At 36.9% G+C, this 22,152-nt stretch overlaps 2 protein-coding genes across 2 annotated transcripts in view; one reads left to right on the top strand and one right to left on the bottom strand.

Moving 5' to 3' along the window:
* Positions 1-22,081, top strand: part of pnoca (prepronociceptin a) — a 35,032-nt gene extending 12,951 nt beyond the window's left edge. The window contains exons 2-3 of the mRNA XM_067455771.1: positions 2,299-2,451; positions 20,239-22,081. Of these exons, the coding sequence (XP_067311872.1) occupies positions 2,329-2,451; positions 20,239-20,829 (714 nt within the window). The 5' untranslated portion in view covers positions 2,299-2,328 and the 3' untranslated portion in view covers positions 20,830-22,081. The remainder of the gene's footprint in view (positions 1-2,298; positions 2,452-20,238) is intronic.
* On the bottom strand, positions 12,545-16,169 carry LOC137091387 (uncharacterized). The gene is made up of 2 exons (XM_067455764.1): positions 15,735-16,169; positions 12,545-14,480 (listed from the first exon to the last, which is right to left on the bottom strand). The coding sequence occupies exons 1-2, from the start codon at positions 15,796-15,798 to the stop codon at positions 12,580-12,582; spliced, it is 1,965 nt and encodes a 654-aa protein (XP_067311865.1). The 5' UTR covers positions 15,799-16,169; the 3' UTR covers positions 12,545-12,579.
* Positions 22,082-22,152: the final 71 nt, after the last annotated feature.

Here is a 22,152-nt window from a genome sequence, read left to right on the forward strand (position 1 = left end):
TCTTCACTTGAAATATCACCTCTAAAAAATGCCGCACCCTGGCCTGAATCCATTTGTGTGCCATCTTGTAGTTCCCGAGAAGAAGAAAAAGAAGTAAATTAACTAAAGGGTGGCGGAAATCAATATCCAGTTCGTTCCCACTGCATAAGTTGTGTAATTCACTCACACACTTATAATTATGTCTTTCCCTGTCTGTTGATCGTACAGTGACCGAATTCAATAAAACTCACTGGAGGGGTGCCTATCGATTTTCTGTGACTTACACCTTTGCTTTTGTTCCTGGTGACACCTTCAGTACAAGTGTAATGCAGGCGAAATTGATTTATCTTAAAGTTGCTTTTGAAGCAACTAAACAACTGATGGTTTGGAAGGCAGCATGTCAGGCCACACGTCAACACTGAAACGTACAGTCTCATCTGTGCTTTATTTGCTTGACAAGGAAGCCGCAGAATAAGGTTATTATTCTTAAAGCGCTTAAAAGCTGAAGCTTTATAGTCCTTTCTTTTGTTTGGAATAATGTGGTGACTAAGACTGCTTAACCAGCATGCATCACAGCGGCTCAAATCCTCCTCTTCTCCATTCTGCTCCCATTACGCCACAAGCACTAATTCTAGCTTCAATTAATACAGATGATGAGTTTTGCTAATGAAGTACATGCAAATGCTAAGTTGGTCTCAAATACAATCAAAAAGTACCTGTAAATAAAGTTTGTTAACAGATATGATTAAAAAAAATTTACCATCTAAATCTAGTTTAGAGATAAAGTACATTTAGACAAATAATCTCACCGCGAAGGAGGATTTTTGCAATGACCTCCTGATTGTACATTATTCTGCTCATTACATGGATACTTGCCAAATAAACAAATAAATTGATCATTAAATGTTGAACTGAGTTGAAATTACTTAATTAAATAAATTTACCTAAAGCTTTCTTAAAGAAAAACAGCTCACTACAACTTATTAAACAAGTCGCCCAACAATCAACCAAACACTGCAACAATATAAAAACATTAAAGGTGTCATGAACTGGCTTAAAAAAAAAAAAAAAAAAAAAAAAATATATATATATATATATATATATATATATATATATATATATATATATATATATATATATATATACTGTTGACTGAGGTCAACTAATGATGTTTGTGTGGTTTTTACATTCAAAAACATCATTAATAAGTAATATGCTATTTTCTACACTGGTTTTGAGGCTGTCTTCTGAACACTGGGTTTTGATGGGCGTGGCCGCACTGGAGACTTGGAAGTAAACGCCCACGGCTAGGATTGGATAAGATTTGCATATTTAATGAGCTTCAGCTCCCCTGTCAGTTCACATGAGGGAGGGATTGTTTTAAAAGCGGCAACCAGAATGATTCTCTCGACCACAGGGCTCGTAAACGTCTCTATCAAACAAACACAATGATTTATTTCTCATCTACCCCAATTGATTGGAATATTATTTTTGAAATTACTTACATGTTCTTATTATTCTGTAGAGCAGTGGTTCTCAAACCTGTCCTGGGGACCCCCAACCAGTACACATTTTGCATGTCTCCCTCATCAAACACACCTGATTCAAATCATCAGCTCATTAGTAGAGACTCAAAGTTGTTTTGTTTTTTTGATAAATTAATACTTTTATTCAGCAAGGATGCAGTCAAGTAAAGTCATTTATATAGTGCTTTGTACAATAAAGATTCTTAGTAATAAACAACTGAATCAATTATGCAAAATTCAAGTGACAGTTCACTTTATATTTTTTCACGAAATTTTTATTTCAAATAAATGCTGTTCTTTTGAACTTTCTATTCATCAAATATCCTGAAAAAATGTTTCAAGGTTCCTCAACTATAGGGAGTACAACTGTTTTAACAGTTAATAATAATACATGTTTCTTGAGCTGCAAATCAGCACATTAGAATGATTTCTGAAGGATAATTTGACATTACTACTTAAATATATTAAAATAGTAACCATTTATTTTAAACTGTAATAATATTTCACAATATGTTTTTTTACTTAATACACTACCCAATCGTTTGAATATGATATATTATATAAATAAATCTAAAGTCATTCTGGCCATATTACAGTTGATTATTGATTTTGAGTTTATTAGATTTGAGTCACAAAGATAGTGCTGATGATGCTGTGCTTGACCAATCTAAAGTATACCAGGAAAGTCTTTTAAGTTGAACCAACACATACTGTTGTGCCATGTTTTACTTTCCGGAACAGTAACCAATTTTCTCTTTCACACTATCATGTTTTTCCTTTATCCTCTCTACAGATTGCACTTCAGCTGTTAACACACTCCGTGATGAAGACTCCACTGTGGACACTACTGTTGCTTGGACTGTGTAACCCAGCATGGTGTGACTGCCAGAAGGATTGCCTCTTCTGCAGCCAAAAACTGCCTAATGAATATGCCTTCAACAATTTGGTAATTCCTTACAGTTGACCATCACTTCCCATAGGAAAGAACATCACAAATGAGATCTCTTAAATATCTCTTCTAGACAGCAATGAGATTTCCACTTTTTTATTCGGGGAAAACAAAATACCTCCATGATCTCTAACATGTGTCTTGTCTAGAGTTTCAGAAGAGATCTTAGTGTCACAGATTGTGCTCACATACAAACATAGCTCAAATTGTATTCTTATTAAATTATTCCAAAACTAAATATACTGGCTACACCACCGAGCATCCACATATTTTAAAGCTTTATGCTTTTACTATACAACAATAATTGTTGTTTCTGTTTCTATTTATATTTTTCCTTGAAATGAGAAATGTACAAAGTTTATACTCATATAAAACAACATTTACTCTCATGCATTTTTTGTCTGACAGACAATACAACACAAGAAAAAAAAAATCATATGCACTTTCATTACAGAGCTTCAGACTAACATTTGAGACAGCAGAGGTGCCACTAAGTTCTATACAAAGAGTGTCAAACTTTACAAAAAAAAATTATTTTATATTTTATAATAAGGATAGGATGAGATAACTTTAAATGTGTGTGTGTGGAGGGGAAGTTTTAGGAAATAGGGAGTGGACATGGCTAATAAGTAGATGGCAATAGATGCTATTTAAGTGTTAATAGCAAATAGATTCTAGTTACACAGTGAAAATAACATATTCTCTTAGCGAAAGTTGATATTTAATCTTAGCGAAATATATTCTCTTAGCGAAAGATGATTTTAAGTGCAAATAGCTGTAGATGATATTTGTGATTTATAAGTATTTTTTATAATATTAGTATTAATATTAATATAATATTCTATTTACACCATATAAAAGTAGCAGGTGTAGCAATATACAATGTAAATAGCAAATGCATGTAATTTATTCTTTATTTTTACAGATACATACTATTTCCACCTCAGTATTGTTGTACATTAAAAGGATGCAATAATAACAGAGTTAATTTTTATTTTTATTTAAATTATTCAATGGATGTCACCATAATGGGACACTATAAACCCTCCCTACACCTACCCAATAAATGCTTTTATTATTATTGAACTTTATTTTTAAATGCCTTTCCGGTGTGATTTAAAAAAAAATTTAGAGAGAAGAACAAGCTGTGCAAAAGACAGAATCGAACCTGTGTTGATCGCCGTTTGATTAGCAATACGCTTTACTGATTGTGCCACTGAAGACGTTAAATCACAAGTGTTTTTTTAAATGTTGTTTGGCACAACCAGGAGCTAGTGCGAAATAAGTTAGGTGGGGCTAGTGTGAATAGTGACACGCTATTTGCACTTGGTGTGAACAGACACTCCGAATAAGTTAATAAGCACTCCTTTGCCCCCATCAACTGGTTATACTAATTTCATATCTTGTTTTTATTTTTTATAAAACCGTTTGTTTGCTACTTGCTAGTTTTCCTACATCTGCATTGTAAAAAAAAATTGTTGGTTTTTGTTGGTTTAACTTAAAAAAGTAAGTAACCTGGTTGCCTTAAAATTTTGAGTTCATTGAAATAAAAAATTTGAGTTGATACAATGAAGTAAATTTGTTTAATAAATAGAAACTCAAAATACTATTGTATCTGAACCACATAAAAATTTTGATAAATCATGAAAATAGCACAATTTGGCATGTCTCACTGCGTCATCAGAAATAAAACACACAATTACCCAATATGCTTACAAAATCTTTTAATAATATTTTAATAAAGGTTGTCAAATATCAAAAAATGTTCATTGTATTAACTTAAAATATTAATTTCAATGAACTCAAAATTTTAAGGCAACCAGGTAACTTTTTTTCTAAATATTTTTTTACTGGTGGAAACTTTTGGTTTTACAAATGGGGACAGTCTTTGACAGATAAACAAATAATGTTTTTGGTCATCACATTAAAAATAACATTTAAATGAAAACTCTGGGGAATTTTTACGTTTATCTTGATCGTTATAATTTTGTGAGTGCAGTCTATAAAGAAAAAAATGAACCGGATTGGTGCTTGCGACAGAGGTGTTACAGTTAATGCCCAGAGCCCCCACTCAGCTAAAACGGCAGTTATAGGGCATAAACATAAAGGGTGTACTTGTGCCTCTTAACAGACACAAAATGTAATGAAAATGTCTGTCCAACATGTCCAACACGTAACGTTAGATAAGTTGCTTACAGATCGTTTACTCAATCTTTCTAGCAAACGTCACCTTTTCCATCATATAAGTTAAAACGACAGTCATTTGACAAGGCTATTCATTTTGTAAAAATATAAGTTATATATTTATATTTTTGAGAACTGAAGTAGGCCTATGATGTTTTCGCATGCTTGTTCAGAGTACATCACAGTCACTGCGTAGCCTACATTGTAACTAACTTTATATAAACATGCAACATCGTTGAAGAAAAAAGACAAGTCTAAAATGTAGACTGAATGACACTTTAAGAAGAACATATCAAATGGAGATTGATAAAATACAGCTTGTTTATTGGTGTTTTCAGATCATCCGTGCACGAGAGAGAGCTCGCGTGCATATGGTTGCCAGATTGGACATGTTTAGGTAAAACACACCGGATAGTATACAGGCTTTTTTCACAAAGAAGCTCTGTTTGGGGGACTTAATTACTGAAATCTTTCTCGTGTGCGGATGATCTGAAAACACCAAATAAACAAGTAAGCTGCATTTTATCAATCTCCATTTGAGATGTTCCGCTTAAAGTGTCATTCAGTTGGTCTGTGTTCTGTCAGGACGGTCAGGAGCCACTTTACTGAACTGCTGTGAGCTGCTGAAATAAGCCAATCAGAGCAGAGCTCAACATTAATATTCATGACTCTTCCAAGAAATAAGGCAAAAACAGAGCATTACATCCTAGGGACAATGTATAGGGTTGTAAATGGACCTGTAAAACTGTTTCTGGACAATTTTTGCCCTTAAATAAGCCACATATGTAGATATCAGAGAACAATTTAACATATTGTTTCAAATCATAGGGCACCTTTAAATTAGTGACAGCTTTTAGTGATTATTAAGGGAGCACTCTGCGCGCTCTCTGGGCAATATAATTATTGTTAATTTTTTATTAATAGGTCTTTAATATATTCAGAATTTGAAATAAACTTTTGTTTTCCATTCGTGACAAGCAGCCACATACACGCTTCAATACACTGACCCATCCACATACACATGCAGGATTCACTCGAAAAATGTTTGATTAGCAATACGCTTTACTGATTGTGCCACTGAAGACGTTAAATCACAAGTGTTTTTTTAAATGTTGTTTGGCACAACCAGGAGCTAGTGCGAAATAAGTTAGGTGGGGCTAGTGTGAATAGTGACACGCTATTTGCACTTGGTGTGAACAGACACTCCGAATAAGTTAATAAGCACTCCTTTGCCCCCATCAACTGGTTATACTAATTTCATATCTTGTTTTTATTTTTTATAAAACCGTTTGTTTGCTACTTGCTAGTTTTCCTACATCTGCATTGTAAAAAAAAATTGTTGGTTTTTGTTGGTTTAACTTAAAAAAGTAAGTAACCTGGTTGCCTTAAAATTTTGAGTTCATTGAAATAAAAAATTTGAGTTGATACAATGAAGTAAATTTGTTTAATAAATAGAAACTCAAAATACTATTGTATCTGAACCACATAAAAATTTTGATAAATCATGAAAATAGCACAATTTGGCATGTCTCACTGCGTCATCAGAAATAAAACACACAATTACCCAATATGCTTACAAAATCTTTTAATAATATTTTAATAAAGGTTGTCAAATATCAAAAAATGTTCATTGTATTAACTTAAAATATTAATTTCAATGAACTCAAAATTTTAAGGCAACCAGGTAACTTTTTTTCTAAATATTTTTTTACTGGTGGAAACTTTTGGTTTTACAAATGGGGACAGTCTTTGACAGATAAACAAATAATGTTTTTGGTCATCACATTAAAAATAACATTTAAATGAAAACTCTGGGGAATTTTTACGTTTATCTTGATCGTTATAATTTTGTGAGTGCAGTCTATAAAGAAAAAAATGAACCGGATTGGTGCTTGCGACAGAGGTGTTACAGTTAATGCCCAGAGCCCCCACTCAGCTAAAACGGCAGTTATAGGGCATAAACATAAAGGGTGTACTTGTGCCTCTTAACAGACACAAAATGTAATGAAAATGTCTGTCCAACATGTCCAACACGTAACGTTAGATAAGTTGCTTACAGATCGTTTACTCAATCTTTCTAGCAAACGTCACCTTTTCCATCATATAAGTTAAAACGACAGTCATTTGACAAGGCTATTCATTTTGTAAAAATATAAGTTATATATTTATATTTTTGAGAACTGAAGTAGGCCTATGATGTTTTCGCATGCTTGTTCAGAGTACATCACAGTCACTGCGTAGCCTACATTGTAACTAACTTTATATAAACATGCAACATCGTTGAAGAAAAAAGACAAGTCTAAAATGTAGACTGAATGACACTTTAAGAAGAACATATCAAATGGAGATTGATAAAATACAGCTTGTTTATTGGTGTTTTCAGATCATCCGTGCACGAGAGAGAGCTCGGGTGCATATGGTTGCCAGATTGGACATGTTTAGGTAAAACACACCGGATAGTATACAGGCTTTTTTCACAAAGAAGCTCTGTTTGGGGGACTTAATTACTGAAATCTTTCTCGTGTGCGGATGATCTGAAAACACCAAATAAACAAGTAAGCTGCATTTTATTAATCTCCATTTGAGATGTTCCGCTTAAAGTGTCATTCAGTTGGTCTGTGTTCTGTCAGGACGGTCAGGAGCCACTTTACTGAACTGCTGTGAGCTGCTGAAATAAGCCAATCAGAGCAGAGCTCAACATTAATATTCATGACTCTTCCAAGAAATAAGGCAAAAACAGAGCATTACATCCTAGGGACAATGTATAGGGTTGTAAATGGACCTGTAAAACTGTTTCTGGACAATTTTTGCCCTTAAATAAGCCACATACCCTCTATGTAGATATCAGAGAACAATTTAACATATTGTTTCAAATCATAGGGCACCTTTAAATTAGTGACAGCTTTTAGTGATTATTAAGGGAGCACTCTGCGCGCTCTCTGGGCAATATAATTATTGTTAATTTTTTATTAATAGGTCTTTAATATATTCAGAATTTGAAATAAACTTTTGTTTTCCATTCGTGACAAGCAGCCACATACACGCTTCAATACACTGACCCATCCACATACACATGCAGGATTCACTCGAAAAATGTTTGATTAGCAATACGCTTTACTGATTGTGCCACTGAAGACGTTAAATCACAAGTGTTTTTTTAAATGTTGTTTGGCACAACCAGGAGCTAGTGCGAAATAAGTTAGGTGGGGCTAGTGTGAATAGTGACACGCTATTTGCACTTGGTGTGAACAGACACTCCGAATAAGTTAATAAGCACTCCTTTGCCCCCATCAACTGGTTATACTAATTTCATATCTTGTTTTTATTTTTTATAAAACCGTTTGTTTGCTACTTGCTAGTTTTCCTACATCTGCATTGTAAAAAAAAATTGTTGGTTTTTGTTGGTTTAACTTAAAAAAGTAAGTAACCTGGTTGCCTTAAAATTTTGAGTTCATTGAAATAAAAAATTTGAGTTGATACAATGAAGTAAATTTGTTTAATAAATAGAAACTCAAAATACTATTGTATCTGAACCACATAAAAATTTTGATAAATCATGAAAATAGCACAATTTGGCATGTCTCACTGCGTCATCAGAAATAAAACACACAATTACCCAATATGCTTACAAAATCTTTTAATAATATTTTAATAAAGGTTGTCAAATATCAAAAAATGTTCATTGTATTAACTCAAAATTTTAATTTCAATGAACTCAAAATTTTAAGGCAACCAGGTAACTTTTTTTCTAAATATTTTTTTACTGGTGGAAACTTTTGGTTTTACAAATGGGGACAGTCTTTGACAGATAAACAAATAATGTTTTTGGTCATCACATTAAAAATAACATTTAAATGAAAACTCTGGGGAATTTTTACGTTTATCTTGATCGTTATAATTTTGTGAGTGCAGTCTATAAAGAAAAAAATGAACCGGATTGGTGCTTGCGACAGAGGTGTTACAGTTAATGCCCAGAGCCCCCACTCAGCTAAAACGGCAGTTATAGGGCATAAACATAAAGGGTGTACTTGTGCCTCTTAACAGACACAAAATGTAATGAAAATGTCTGTCCAACATGAACAGGGCCCTTACATGACAACAAGATGCGTTTAGCCACTTAGCCATTGTTTAAATTCACCTAAATAGTGTTTTATACGGCTAACTGAAGTCTCGCTCTGAAGTCCCGTGGGAACTCAGTTGTAGCCGGAAAAAAAGGCAAATAGTCCAGTTGGGAGACTGAAGATCCCATGGACTTCTAATAATAATAGCTTGTCATTTTCTCACTCAAACCACAGCCAACCTGCTGCTGCTTCTGCTTTAAGAGGGAAACGCTGCCCATAACTGCTTGTCTAGGATCTGTAATCCTCCTTAAGAATTCTTAATCATAGCATATTATTAACGAAAAGGAGCTAGCAAGTGATCCAGTGTGTATCTGTATTTGCACTCGTCAAAAGATAACATTTCCAACGTGTTTTCGCTTCGGTGAGTAATGTAGCCAATCACAGACATGTTTGTAGATTTCTACAAAGCAGTTGGCCAATCACAGGTGTTGAACTTGGAATCCACTCACCGCTCGAGTGTTTGTCCAGGTGCTGAGTTCAGTTAACACACTATAAATGCAGACATTGTGAAAATAAGAGATTCTTTGTATACCAGCTTCACTGCGGAACTTTGTGAGATTGCGTTTATTAAAGGTGCCCTAGAATGAAAAATTGAATTAACCTTGCCATAGTGAAATAATAAGAGTTCAGCACATGAACATCACATACTGTGAGTCTCAAACACCATTGCCCTCTATTTCTTATGTAAATTGCGTAAATCAAAAACACCACGGAAAAAGAAGTGCTTCTCAACATAAACCCAACTGTGACGCAAGCGTTGGGGATCATTTATATGCACGCCCCCAACATTTGCATCTGTCCAAACATGTTCATTGTGAGGCGGAACTGACGGTAACTGGGACTGCAGGTAAACAAAGACATTTGAAGATAGCAAAAACGGCTCACATGACACACGTCATGTTCAGGCAGGGGCCTGTTGTCATATGTCAACAGTCATGGTTCAGGTTTATTATAATCGGATACCACAACAATTTATTTCAAAATCGTTTGTTTGTTCGGCCCATTTCAAGCAAACTTCGCTCAGTGTCTTAAACTGAAGAAAGGGGCAACTGTATTCCTGCAAGCAGTAAGTAGTAATTTATCCACTTGTTGACTGTTTAAACAATTTCTGATTAAATTGAAAGTTTCTTAGAAGGACCGTATTGTCTAGATGACGCAAGCTGCTTTTACAGTCACAATAGGAAACTCCAAGTACCGTACAAAACTAAATAGTTTGTCTAATATTAGGTAATATTATTTTATATTACAAAATACAAACGTAACGTTAGATAAGTTGCTTACAGATCGTTTACTCAATCTTTCTAGCAAACGTCACCTTTTCCATCATATAAGTTAAAACGACAGTCATTTGACAAGGCTATTCATTTTGTAAAAATATAAGTTATATATTTATATTTTTGAGAACTGAAGTAGGCCTATGATGTTTTCGCATGCTTGTTCAGAGTACATCACAGTCACTGCGTAGCCTACATTGTAACTAACTTTATATAAACATGCAACATCGTTGAAGAAAAAAGACAAGTCTAAAATGTAGACTGAATGACACTTTAAGAAGAACATATCAAATGGAGATTGATAAAATACAGCTTGTTTATTGGTGTTTTCAGATCATCCGTGCACGAGAGAGAGCTCGCGTGCATATGGTTGCCAGATTGGACATGTTTAGGTAAAACACACCGGATAGTATACAGGCTTTTTTCACAAAGAAGCTCTGTTTGGGGGACTTAATTACTGAAATCTTTCTCGTGTGCGGATGATCTGAAAACACCAAATAAACAAGTAAGCTGCATTTTATCAATCTCCATTTGAGATGTTCCGCTTAAAGTGTCATTCAGTTGGTCTGTGTTCTGTCAGGACGGTCAGGAGCCACTTTACTGAACTGCTGTGAGCTGCTGAAATAAGCCAATCAGAGCAGAGCTCAACATTAATATTCATGACTCTTCCAAGAAATAAGGCAAAAACAGAGCATTACATCCTAGGGACAATGTATAGGGTTGTAAATGGACCTGTAAAACTGTTTCTGGACAATTTTTGCCCTTAAATAAGCCACATACCCTCTATGTAGATATCAGAGAACAATTTAACATATTGTTTCAAATCATAGGGCACCTTTAAATTAGTGACAGCTTTTAGTGATTATTAAGGGAGCACTCTGCGCGCTCTCTGGGCAATATAATTATTGTTAATTTTTTATTAATAGGTCTTTAATATATTCAGAATTTGAAATAAACTTTTGTTTTCCATTCGTGACAAGCAGCCACATACACGCTTCAATACACTGACCCATCCACATACACATGCAGGATTCACTCGAAAAATGTGATGACTGATCAGTTATAAATAATTATGTCGAAATCAGGCTCATAAAAATGTCAGGAAAACATGATTCCTGGCTGCATGTCATTATCCATGGATCACTGAATCTGTGGTAAGTTGTAAGGACCACTATATCAAGCCCAACCTTTAGTTTAAACTGATAATTGTTTGCTCAACTCGCGTGTTCCTCTATTAACTGCAGTCAGGCATCAGCTCTTCTGCCACTCAGCCCCGGCTGAGGGGGCGTGTTCCGGCGGGAAAGTGACGTCGATGCATTCCCTCTATACCGGTCCCTGCCTTTCCTATTTAACGCATCCAGGTAAATTCCACATCCTTTTCGGGATTTTAACATATTTTTTTCTTTCTTTTCTTTCTCCCAACTCTGCTTGTTCGACTTGCTGTATGTTTACATTCGTGAGGCCATCAACATGGCCGCCACGTCCCAGAATGCAACGCGGCACCCAAGCCCTATTCTGCCCTACAAAGCAAAAAGGCAGTAACTACGCAGAGTGCAGAACTGAGAAAAATGACTTTAAAGTTATCCTGTCATCCAGCCTAAGTAGTTGTAGGTAGATTATTGGACATGTGGCTTTTTTGTTACTTTATATTAGTTTTATTTTTGTACATATCAATCCTCATTTTTAATTTGGTATTTTACCCCTATTTTGCAGTTACTGTATTCTTGCTTTGTATTACTTACCAAAAACGTGGCACCATGCCAAGGAAAAAGGCAGTAACTACAGATTCTCCAAGAACTATTTTGCCACAACTTGGGCTCTGGGTGTGTTAGATATATTACTGTATTTTACTGTATTTGAAATAATTGGAACCATTTGTTTTTCTGAACATGGATATACCAAACCCAAATTAATTTGACCATTTTAGGTCAATATTTTCCACCCGGAAGCTGTTCTGGTGCTGAAACGGCTGCTTAAAGTCTCACATTGCTAAGCTGTATCAAGGCCCAAATGGGGACAATTTATTTTGAATAGGACCACATTATTATGTGTGAGTATTAGATTAATGTGTCTCTGGGGGTGTTTCTCAATCTGTAATGTAGTATCTGCTATACCTACAAATCACATTCATGTTAAAGCATTGCAAAACAACTTTTCTTTGGAGCAATATAGGCAAGTTAAACTCCAATTCAACAGAGCAAAACAAAATCATGTTGCCTAAGTGTTTCTAACGCTTTTTGTACTCTTATGATGATAACTAAGATAAACAAGTTGATGATTTTATATGGTGCAGTATCTGTTTCAGTAGGTTTATAAACATAAAGTACTGAATGAAATGAATACATGGGACAGATATTTCAAATTAGTAAACATACATTTAATAATAGATTGTGTGTGTGTATATATATATATAAATAAATAAATAAATAAATAAATAAATAAATAAATAAATAAATGAATGAATGAATGAATGAATGAATAAATAAATAAATAATGATGATAATAATAATACAAATAATTGATGAACACCACATTTCATATGGTTATTACTCCTCATCCTCCAAAACATTGCTCACAGGCAGGGAATACCAGAACACCCTCCTGTTTGGTGGCATGAGGTGACAAAGATTACAGAGGATGTCTCTCTTCTTGACCTCCTCAACCCCTCTATTCTGTGGTCGCAAAAGAGTGGGCACCTTCAGCGAGAATTTCTTCATGAGGAAGTCCAATTCCATAAATTCATTCTCCGTATGGGACAGCTTGTAAAAGAGGCTCTTGGAGCCACGCCGCACCTGTATCTCCGCCATCTCCCCAAGCTTTGGTGCTTGCGCTTTCTTGACCTTGACGGTGGAGTGGCCATCCCTCCAATCTAGCACATTGGCATTCTCCAATTTGATAACATCCACCTTCCTGGAGTTGGAGCTTGCCACAACACTCACAAAGTCCTCAAAGTCGTAGACCACACCACCTGGACGGCTCCTCATTTGCTGCTCGACACCATGGTGGAAACTGTCTGCGCTCATGAACGTGTGTCCCCTCTCAAAAAACTTTAGTGTGATGTCCTCCTGTGAAATGGTGTCACTGTTCACAAGAGTGACAAGTGAGGATAGAAGGCACCAGTTCTTATTCTGTGCACTGCAGTTGTCCACCCAGAATATGGTGTGGCGTACATCCCGCTCCTTCTCCAATGCAGTTGTATATGCTGATGTAATTTCCGCGGCACTTCGCCCAGCCATTCCCTCGTGCCACAATACAGAGATGGTGTTTTTTTTGTTTGTTTTTTTCCCCACTGAGGCAAATGTTTCGTGGTATGCCACGATGCGACGAGTAAATACTGCTGACTTGACTCCTGGCATCCGTGGCAGCATTATCACCTTCTGGAGGTCCACACTCCGAACTGATGTCATGTCCGGCCAGTCCCTCTCTGCATCTGCCTGGTAGCTTTGGCGGCTCTCTAGGGCAGACTGCTTATGTTTGTTCCACCTTAGGCACTCTGGGCAATCTGAGCTTTCAGTCTCCCCTGTGTGGCAGTTCACATGTTCTGCATGTTCCAAACAGTCCTCACATTGCTCCTCCCCAAGTTTGGCAAAGCTGATTTTTTTGTCTTTTACCATCTTCCTGTATGCTTCATAGGAGCAGGCGTTTCCTTTATCCAGGTAGTCTGAATGCATCATCTTAATTGTGATGTCACTTGGCAGGTACCGTCGATTTGGGGCATGCTCCCGTCTGTAATGGCTCACACAAGGATGGAAGGACTCAATGTGGTCATCAAGGGTCTTCACGTCTATCTTGTTGACTGCAGCCTGCCTTCCTCTCTGGTCCTTGGATGGAACCAGTGGCCTGGTGTTCGACTTCCCCATCATGGAAATAACGAGACTGTCATTTTTAGGGTGGTAGCCCAATGATGACAGGAAAAACATTTTGCAGACCTGTCTTGGCTCTCCTTTCTGGTTTTGCAGGCGGTAGATAAATGAGCGGCCACGGCGACTTTCTGGGCCGGTTGTTATTCTTTTGGTTGGCATTGGGGTAACTGAGTAAAACATCCATGATCGTCTTTCTGTGTAGGTCATCTCCCAGTACTGACTCCATATCTCCCTCCGTCTTTCCTCTGAAATATGGTCTGTACACCTTCTTCGACATTTGGCACCACATGGCTCTCTCATTGGTGGTCGACGTGATTCAACATCAGGCTGTGGCCCTGGCTGTGGCTCTGGCTGGGGCTCTGGCTGGGGCTCTGGCTGGGGCTCTTGCACTTGTTCTCCTGGGTCTCCAAGTTCCACTTCAGTCTGTGCCATCGTAGGGGTTGGGACATAATCTAGGTCTGTAATGTCATCATATAAGCTGTCCACGCTGGTGGTATCCAGGAAAGTGTCCAGGATGGTCCACTCCATTGTTTCAGCGGGGGGCAGGACTTGCTGCCTCTTTGATGGAATACCTACATGTGTATCTTAAATGAAAAAGAGAGAAAATTAGTGGCATGAATGTAAATCCACATCTGTCTGTGTCTGTCTGTCTGTCTGTGTAGGCTACTGCAACAAATTATTATTATTATTATTATTAGTATTATTAGTATTTATTATTAATTATTATTATATGGACCTACAGGACAACATCTTCACTCTGATCAACATATGTAGGCTATATATCGATGTCTGTATATCATAATATTTAATTGTACAGGGAATAATTTTAATAAAGTTGAATTAATTAATAAATGCCTAAATAATGACTAACACAATAATAAATTAATAATTTTTAACCCTTAATGAAAATGAAGAAAGAAAAGCCAACATACAAAAAACGCAGCCTGGCTTTATAAGTTACATTAGGTTGTAAGTTGTATTATCCTACAATAATAGGATAAAACAGAAGCTTGCAGTAATGCAGAGGGAAACATTTTCATAGGTTAATATAATTAAGGGGAATCCAAATTAAATATATAATTTTATATTTAGAAGAACAAACCGTGCAATAAATAAATGCTTAGGAACAGGAACCAATGTGTTGAGCCTGAGCGCTAAGGGGGGTCGTAAATAACTGCCGACTCGCTCTGCAGAAGTTTGTTTTTGTTGAAAGCATGATGCTTACAGTAAAGAGAAAGGTGTCAGTTTTGCTCACAACTCACTAATTTCTTTAAACAGCGGACATAGTCTTTAAACAGCGGACATAGTCTTCAAACAGCGGACGCGAAGAGAGTGCGTTTTAAGTTGAACAGACACCTGTTGCCGTTTCTCTGTCTGTTCGTTAGTAAGATAATTCGAAAAGTACTGTACGGATTTGGATGACATTTTCGGACAACATGGGTATTAGGACAAGGAACAGATGACTACATTTTGGTGGTGATCCGGAACACGGGACATTTGGAATTTGTAATGCTACATTGACCGCGGTTATTATGCTCTCCGAGTGCTTTTCTAGTTATTGAATATTTTTCCACCGCTGATTGGATTATAACTTTGTGTCATGAACAACAAAATGATGACATGGCATCGGCGATGATGTGAAGTTACAGAGGATAAAGTTACAGCTAGGAGCAGGGAGGATCAGGGGGAGGTAAGCAAAGCTATTTGAAACATCGCCTGTTAATTAGCATAATGCTTTCTGAATGGACCTCTGAGAGGAAGTCCCGCCCTGGCGGCTGACAGGTGTTTATATTGTGATAGCCTAGCCTCTAAATGTTTAATCTGTCACTGTTACTTACCATTCTCCGGGTATTTTCTTTTCAACGCCAGTTCGACCATCTTCTTTCCCCTGCTTTGTGCCATCTCAAACAAAATTTGTGGGAAGTTAGAAGGGTGAAATCGCAAATGTTAAAACCGTCTCGTGAGGATGCCGCTAAATCAGCTGTGTGTGTTCACCATGGAAACAGTAACTGCGCTGCGTAGCAACACGGTTATTTTTTGTTGGGTAAAACAAAACAAGAATACAGTAATGGATGTTACTGTACTCATGCTTTGTTTCACTAGGCCTTTTTGCAGTTACTGTACAAACGACTACCATTTTTCACCAAAACGACACACATTTGAGATAATATTTTTTGTCACATAACAAAGGATGCCTTGAATGTCATGAAAATGATAATAACTCATTTTTGACCAAAAATGCAGTTACTGCCTTTTTGTTTTGTAGGGCAGTATTGGTCCAAGCTGAAAAAAAACATTCCGCGGTGAACAGCTCAAATGAGTAGTGCGGTTTCGTAACACTTTTGTTTTGTTCAACATTCGGTGTTTCTCATATGCAACAGAAATGGCAGCTCTTATCAGTGGGCAATGTGATTGCACCAGTGCGACAACATTTAGTAGTACTGGCAGTCTGGTCGCAGTCTTGAGCCCTTCATTAAATTATTTATGTAAGCCTTATTTAGAAACTGGAATTTTCATAGAGACTATGCTCTATTGACATGGCAACCAAATAGAAACCACTCAAAACATCATAGCAACAACATATTAACATACTAAATCAGCTTAGGGAAACCCCCCCAAAAAATGCACCCAAACATTTTTCTTCAAAAAAAGTAAATGTCTGGTTTTATTTGTTGCTCTGCCCAGATCTTCTACAGTTTCATTCATCTTATTTAAAATGTATGTATTGGTCAAGACCTAGCCTCAACTTTATCGAATTTCCCTGAGACTTGTCATTAGTTGACATAATTATAATGATCATAACAGCGGAATGTGGATCTACACTGCCACTGCAGCTGATTATAGCTCCGAGGAGAGGAGTACATACTCTCTGATTCATGTCAATAAGACGCATTTGCGGGGGCAGAAGTGCTAATTTGGTTAAAGATGGCCTTTTGACTCAAAACAGCCGGGGTGATTCAGTTATCTTGTTGTGTAGGCTAATTAAGTAGAAACACAATAACATAATTTGGCAAGGCTGCTTATGGAAACTGATTGGCCTGAGTAGCCCTCCATAGCGTTGCGTAGGCTCTCCCTGAGGTGTTTTCATCCATTTTCAGCATGAATGACTAGATATATCCTTCCGTTTCTCCCCCCTTTGTCTTCTCTATCAAACTCCCTTGAAACCCGACTTTTAATTCAAATAACTTAATTGATTAAACCAAATTACATGAAAAAGCGCATCTCACTTTAATGTGTGAGGGGCGTGACTTGTGACTTTAGTTCCTTGCTATTTCTTTAAGTTCTCATTACATGTTTCCTTCTTGATCGAATCATAGGTGTGCTCGACTTGAAGGGGCGCTGGTGTTTGACATCAATTAATTAGCCCACACAACAAGATAACTGAATAATTAGTGTCCGAATTCACTCGCTCGTTTTTATGTACTCTTTCAATGGGACTATATTAGTGGACTAATATAGGGACTCAAGTAACTAACGTTTCTTTTTATTTTCAGCATGCAGGTTCTAAATAAATAAACAATATGCATGTGACTCGTGCTGACAAAAAGAGTCGGAATACACACAGGAGGTGTATAATTACTGTCAAAACAAGTGAAACATTTTGATTTTGGTGGAGGTTTTCACAAAAATGTGTTTATTAAAACCTTATCTAGTAATCCCAATGCTCCAAATAGCAATACAACATCTAAAGGTATCTTTATTTGACTGACAGAGAGTCAACAGTGCCTAGACAGAATTACAATATTTCAAAATACATATGGAAATTTTTGAATACAGTATATATTTTTCCTATAGATATTTGGTTTTGACTTTGTGTGTGCCAAAGTTTTATTATCAGGGATTTTAAGGTATGGCTATAGGTGCCATCAGAAAACTATCTCCAACTATCTCTCGAAATTCACTTTGCTGACTCTATCGACTTCAAACAGGTCAGGTGTAGCTTAGTTATTATCCAATTCAAACAAATCATACATGATTTTGAAGGTTTTTAATAGAGAATGTGAAAATAAAATTAACTAATTTTAGAAAATTTGCTCATTGCACTCATTTTGCCAGCACAGTTCACATATTTCTGTTTGCACCGTCACTTCAGGTAACGTTATGGACAAGACACACAATTCATTCAGCAAAATTTGTTTTTCATGTTTCCTTTGAATTCGTGTTTAGTCTGGCTGTGATCATTAATCCAAGATGGCTGACAGCGATAGCCATGTGCCAAATGCCCCAGGCATATCTGTGAAAAACTTTTATACACGGTGGTTCATAATTCATGCATGAAAGGCGGGTTACGAAACGTAAAGGCTAAGTAAACATTAAAATAAGATAAGATAAATTCATTGATTTTCACTTAAGTTTACCGATCGTTGTTCTCTTAGGTTTAAAAAAACTTCCGTAACGGTTGAAGTTTCAAATGTGGTGCCGCGGGTCTTGTCTCGCGCATTGTAATCACTCGCGCGAGAGGCATGCAGGACGCAGCTGAAATTCGGCACATTGCAAAAGGGAGGGACAGGAAGTAAATCTTCACAACGAGCGAGTAGATAGCAAGGGGGTAATCTAGCACTCGGAAAGCGTTCCACCACTAGGGGCTGCCATTGCTAACCAAGCCATCACCTGCTGTTAGCATCCCATTGACTCCCATTCATTTTTGAGTCACTTTGACAGTGAATAACTTTACATCTGAGACGTTTAAAGACTCCATTTGTCCATTGTTTATTTCTAAAGAAACACGACAATGCATAAAAGGCTCCATTACCTTGTATCTTACACTATCGCCCCGCAGAAGCTGTTTTTGTAAAAATAGGCTAACGATTGCGTCATAACCAACGCGACCCTGTCGCACAGTTGAGAAATTACCGTATAGACCTGAGGAGACGCTCGCAGGCAATCTTTTACTGTCTATGAGACAGTCGGGGGGACGTGGAGACATAAAGTCTGATAAAGTCAAGGGGGAAGAATGGGGAGAAGCCCATAGTGAGCCAAAAGCAACGGGAGAAAATATTTAAACAACGTGATTCAGCTTTCACTTACCACATCTACTAGAAGACCTACAGCTGTCAGACAGAAGGCTCACGTCACATCTACGTCGTCAAGCTCAGTCTGAGCCTGCGCAGTTCTCTCAGCCATCAGGAAGTGAGTGCCCCTAGGTTGACTTCATTCTTTCGCCGTTGACGTCAATGGGATCGCTCGGTCCATTTCTTTTACTGTCTATGGTAGATAGCCTACCATACACTCAGAGCTGTAGAAAAACTTTACTATAGCTCCTCTGGATACACCATAACAAAAATCTGTTTATATCAAATATCTTGTTATTCATCTGTTTGGATGGTTGAGTTATAAAGAATAGACTTTCAGAATCTAAATTAAACTCCATGGCCATGCGATATGAGCATGGCATGTTTCAACATGACAACTGAAGAAATTGCAATCAGCAGACTACCTATTGGGAGTTTTGATGGTAGCCCAATTTATTTAGGTTGATTCATTGATATTAAATTATATTTTAGACTTAATTAATTCAGTTCATTTAATAATCCAGTTGTTTTTCAGTGCAGGATAAAATATAAAAAAACCCCACAAATATAAGGTACAATAGTGTAATCATTTTAAACAATGTAAATGAATGGGTTACATAAAGCACTGTTTAGCCCGAACCCTTTTGTAACAAAAAAGGTTCTTCATCCTTATTGACCCCAATTGACCTTTTTTTCTTAAAGGGTTAGTTCACCCAAAAATGAAATGTATGTCATTAATGACTCACCCTAATGTCGTTCCACACCCGTAAGACCTCCGTTCATCTTCATCTTTAGTGCGAGAGCGTATGCAAGTGTATGCACAATATTTCCATGTCCAGAAAGCTAATAATCATCAAAGTAGAATATGTGACATCAGTTTGGTTAGTTAGAATCTCTTGAAGCATCGAAAATACATGTTGGTCCAAAAATAACAAAAACTACGATTTTATTCAGCATTGTCTTCTCTTCTGGGTTTGTTTTCAATCCTCTAATAAAGATTCAAACGGTTATGAATCAGCGTATTGATTCATGATTTGGATTGCCAATATCACATGATTTCAGCAGTTTGACACGCAATCCGAATCATGAATTGCCTTTGCAGGGTATTGACTGTGGTTTTAAACTGCTTGGCAGACCAGCTAAAAACATTTGAACACCCTTTTAGCTGACTGAGAGTGGGTTACAATCTTAAATCAGCCCTGTCAATGGATAAATGATTGTGTTGAAGATAACGTTACGAGACATTCTCCACCTCTTCTTTATACTTCTGAGTGTGTCCGAGCATGTTGATGCTGAAACATGTCATGTGTTTATGTGTCTCTTCATTCAGGTGTGTCTGGTAGAGTGTCATGGTAAACTTTCTCCAGGCAACACCTGGGAGATGTGTCGCAGGACCATTGTGGAGCAGAAACCAAAAGCCTCATTATCGGTTGGAGGTGCCATGTTGAAAAGAGCGGATGAGGAGGCAGACACCTCTCTGCCTCTAGACCAGGATGATGGGCAGTTTTCTGAAACCCTCCAGAGGTTTGACCACATAACACGGGCTTTGGAAATTGATGATCAGGACCGAGATGTACAGCTCAGTAAAAAATACAAGTTCCTGCAAGTACAGTCAGCACAGGAATCTGATGAAGAGCGAGATGGAGGCAACGAGATGGAAGGCGACGAGGAAGAAGCTGCCATCCACCTAATTAAACGCTTTGGAGGCTTCCTCAAAAACAAGTACGGCTACAGGAAGTTCATGGATCCTGGCAGGTCTTTGCAAAAGAGATATGGGGGTTTCATAGGCGTCCGCAAATCCGCTCGCAAATGGAACAACCAGAAGCGTTTTAGCGAGTTCCTCAAGCAGTATTTGGGAATGAGTACTCGAGCTAGCGAGTTCAATAGTATGTCTGCTGATGTCACCCAACAGAATGAGTAAGCTTTGACCTTTGAAACGAATAAACTTACCCAGCAAACCATTTGTTATGCTCATTTGAAAAATATCATGCACCGTTCTCCTCAAATACAAAAAGCTCTCATAGTGCCACAGATGTGCATTTACTCACTGAAGCATCTAATCTTTTTTTTTTTTTTAAAGCTAACAATATGTGATAGCTTGAAATTGAAAGAAAACGCTTCAGATTTAATGCTATACATCTATATATTGCATAATTGGTATTCTATATGAAGGCCCCTGTAGTTTAATTATACATTGTACAAAGACCATTTGAAAGCTTTACCTGATTCAAGCCTACATCTCCTCTGCAGCACTGCCACCTATTGGTCAATGGGAATTCCCATAATGAAAACTAACTGGCAGGCAATTGCTAGCCACAAAATAAAATGATTCAAGGAATAGTTAAGCAAAAAAAAAAAAAAAGCGTTTGAGCTCCAAAATCACCATTAAAGTCTAATGAACGTACGTTTTTAATTATGACATGCCATAACTCATGCCACCTCATTTTTGCTTTCAAATCTCAAATCAAATTTACAACGCTGCAATTTGGTCATGTGACATGCACAAACCAATTATGTTTGAGGTGTGATAAAAGATCGTCTATCTGTTTTAAATATGCATTAAATATGTTATATAATTTCAAAAGTCACATGGACTACTTTTTGTCAACTAGCCACCCATTTGCCAAAACGTAAAATAGTTACGAATTGCCATGAGATTTTATTGGGAAAAGAGCAGCTTGAACAATTGGCTTAACATCACCTTTAATGTTTTAAGGAAGAAAGAAAATAAGTCGGTTCAGATCGTTAGCATGAATGATATAATTTTCATTTTTGGATAAACTATCCCTCTAAGGGGATTAAGGGAAGCTAATCTATGTTTACTGTCTCCCCCCAAAATAAATAAAGCCAGATTTCACACAAGTCATTCCAGCAAAGACTCATCACTGTAATATGCCAATACAAACATAACAAATTCTGTCGTGCACATGGTTTACTTCCTCGTCAACAAGAGGGAAACCAATTTTTTTTATTATTTTTTTTTGTTTTTGAAGCTGTCAAAGTTGATTTGAATTTGTGCATATGGAAGTATGTATTTATGCAAACATTGCGGAGTCATGCTTTTCTCTTTATTCCAGTGATAAAAATCATAATGTCGACTAAATGAACTGTACATAGTAAAACTGAACTGTCAATAAAATAGTTTACTATTTTCTGTGGCTTGTCATGCAGCAGATGTTTGTGTCCTGATGTATTTTGTTCACCATTAAATTTCAGTCTCAGTTACAATGTAATACTTTCTACC

The sequence above is a fragment of the Pseudorasbora parva genome, chromosome 10 (assembly GCF_024679245.1).
Source record: "Pseudorasbora parva isolate DD20220531a chromosome 10, ASM2467924v1, whole genome shotgun sequence".
Classification (NCBI taxonomy): domain Eukaryota; kingdom Metazoa; phylum Chordata; class Actinopteri; order Cypriniformes; family Gobionidae; genus Pseudorasbora; species Pseudorasbora parva.

What these genes read in the sequence shown, in the direction of transcription:
- LOC137091387 (XM_067455764.1), bottom strand. Translation starts at nt 15,798, where the DNA reads ATGGCACAAAGCAGGGGAAAGAAGATGGTCGAACTGGCGTTGAAAAGA. An exon ending in AAGAAAATACCCGGAGAATG is followed by an intron (nt 14,481 to 15,734) that starts GTAAGTAACAGT and finishes TTTTCATTTAAG; the next exon opens with ATACACATGTAGGTATTCCA.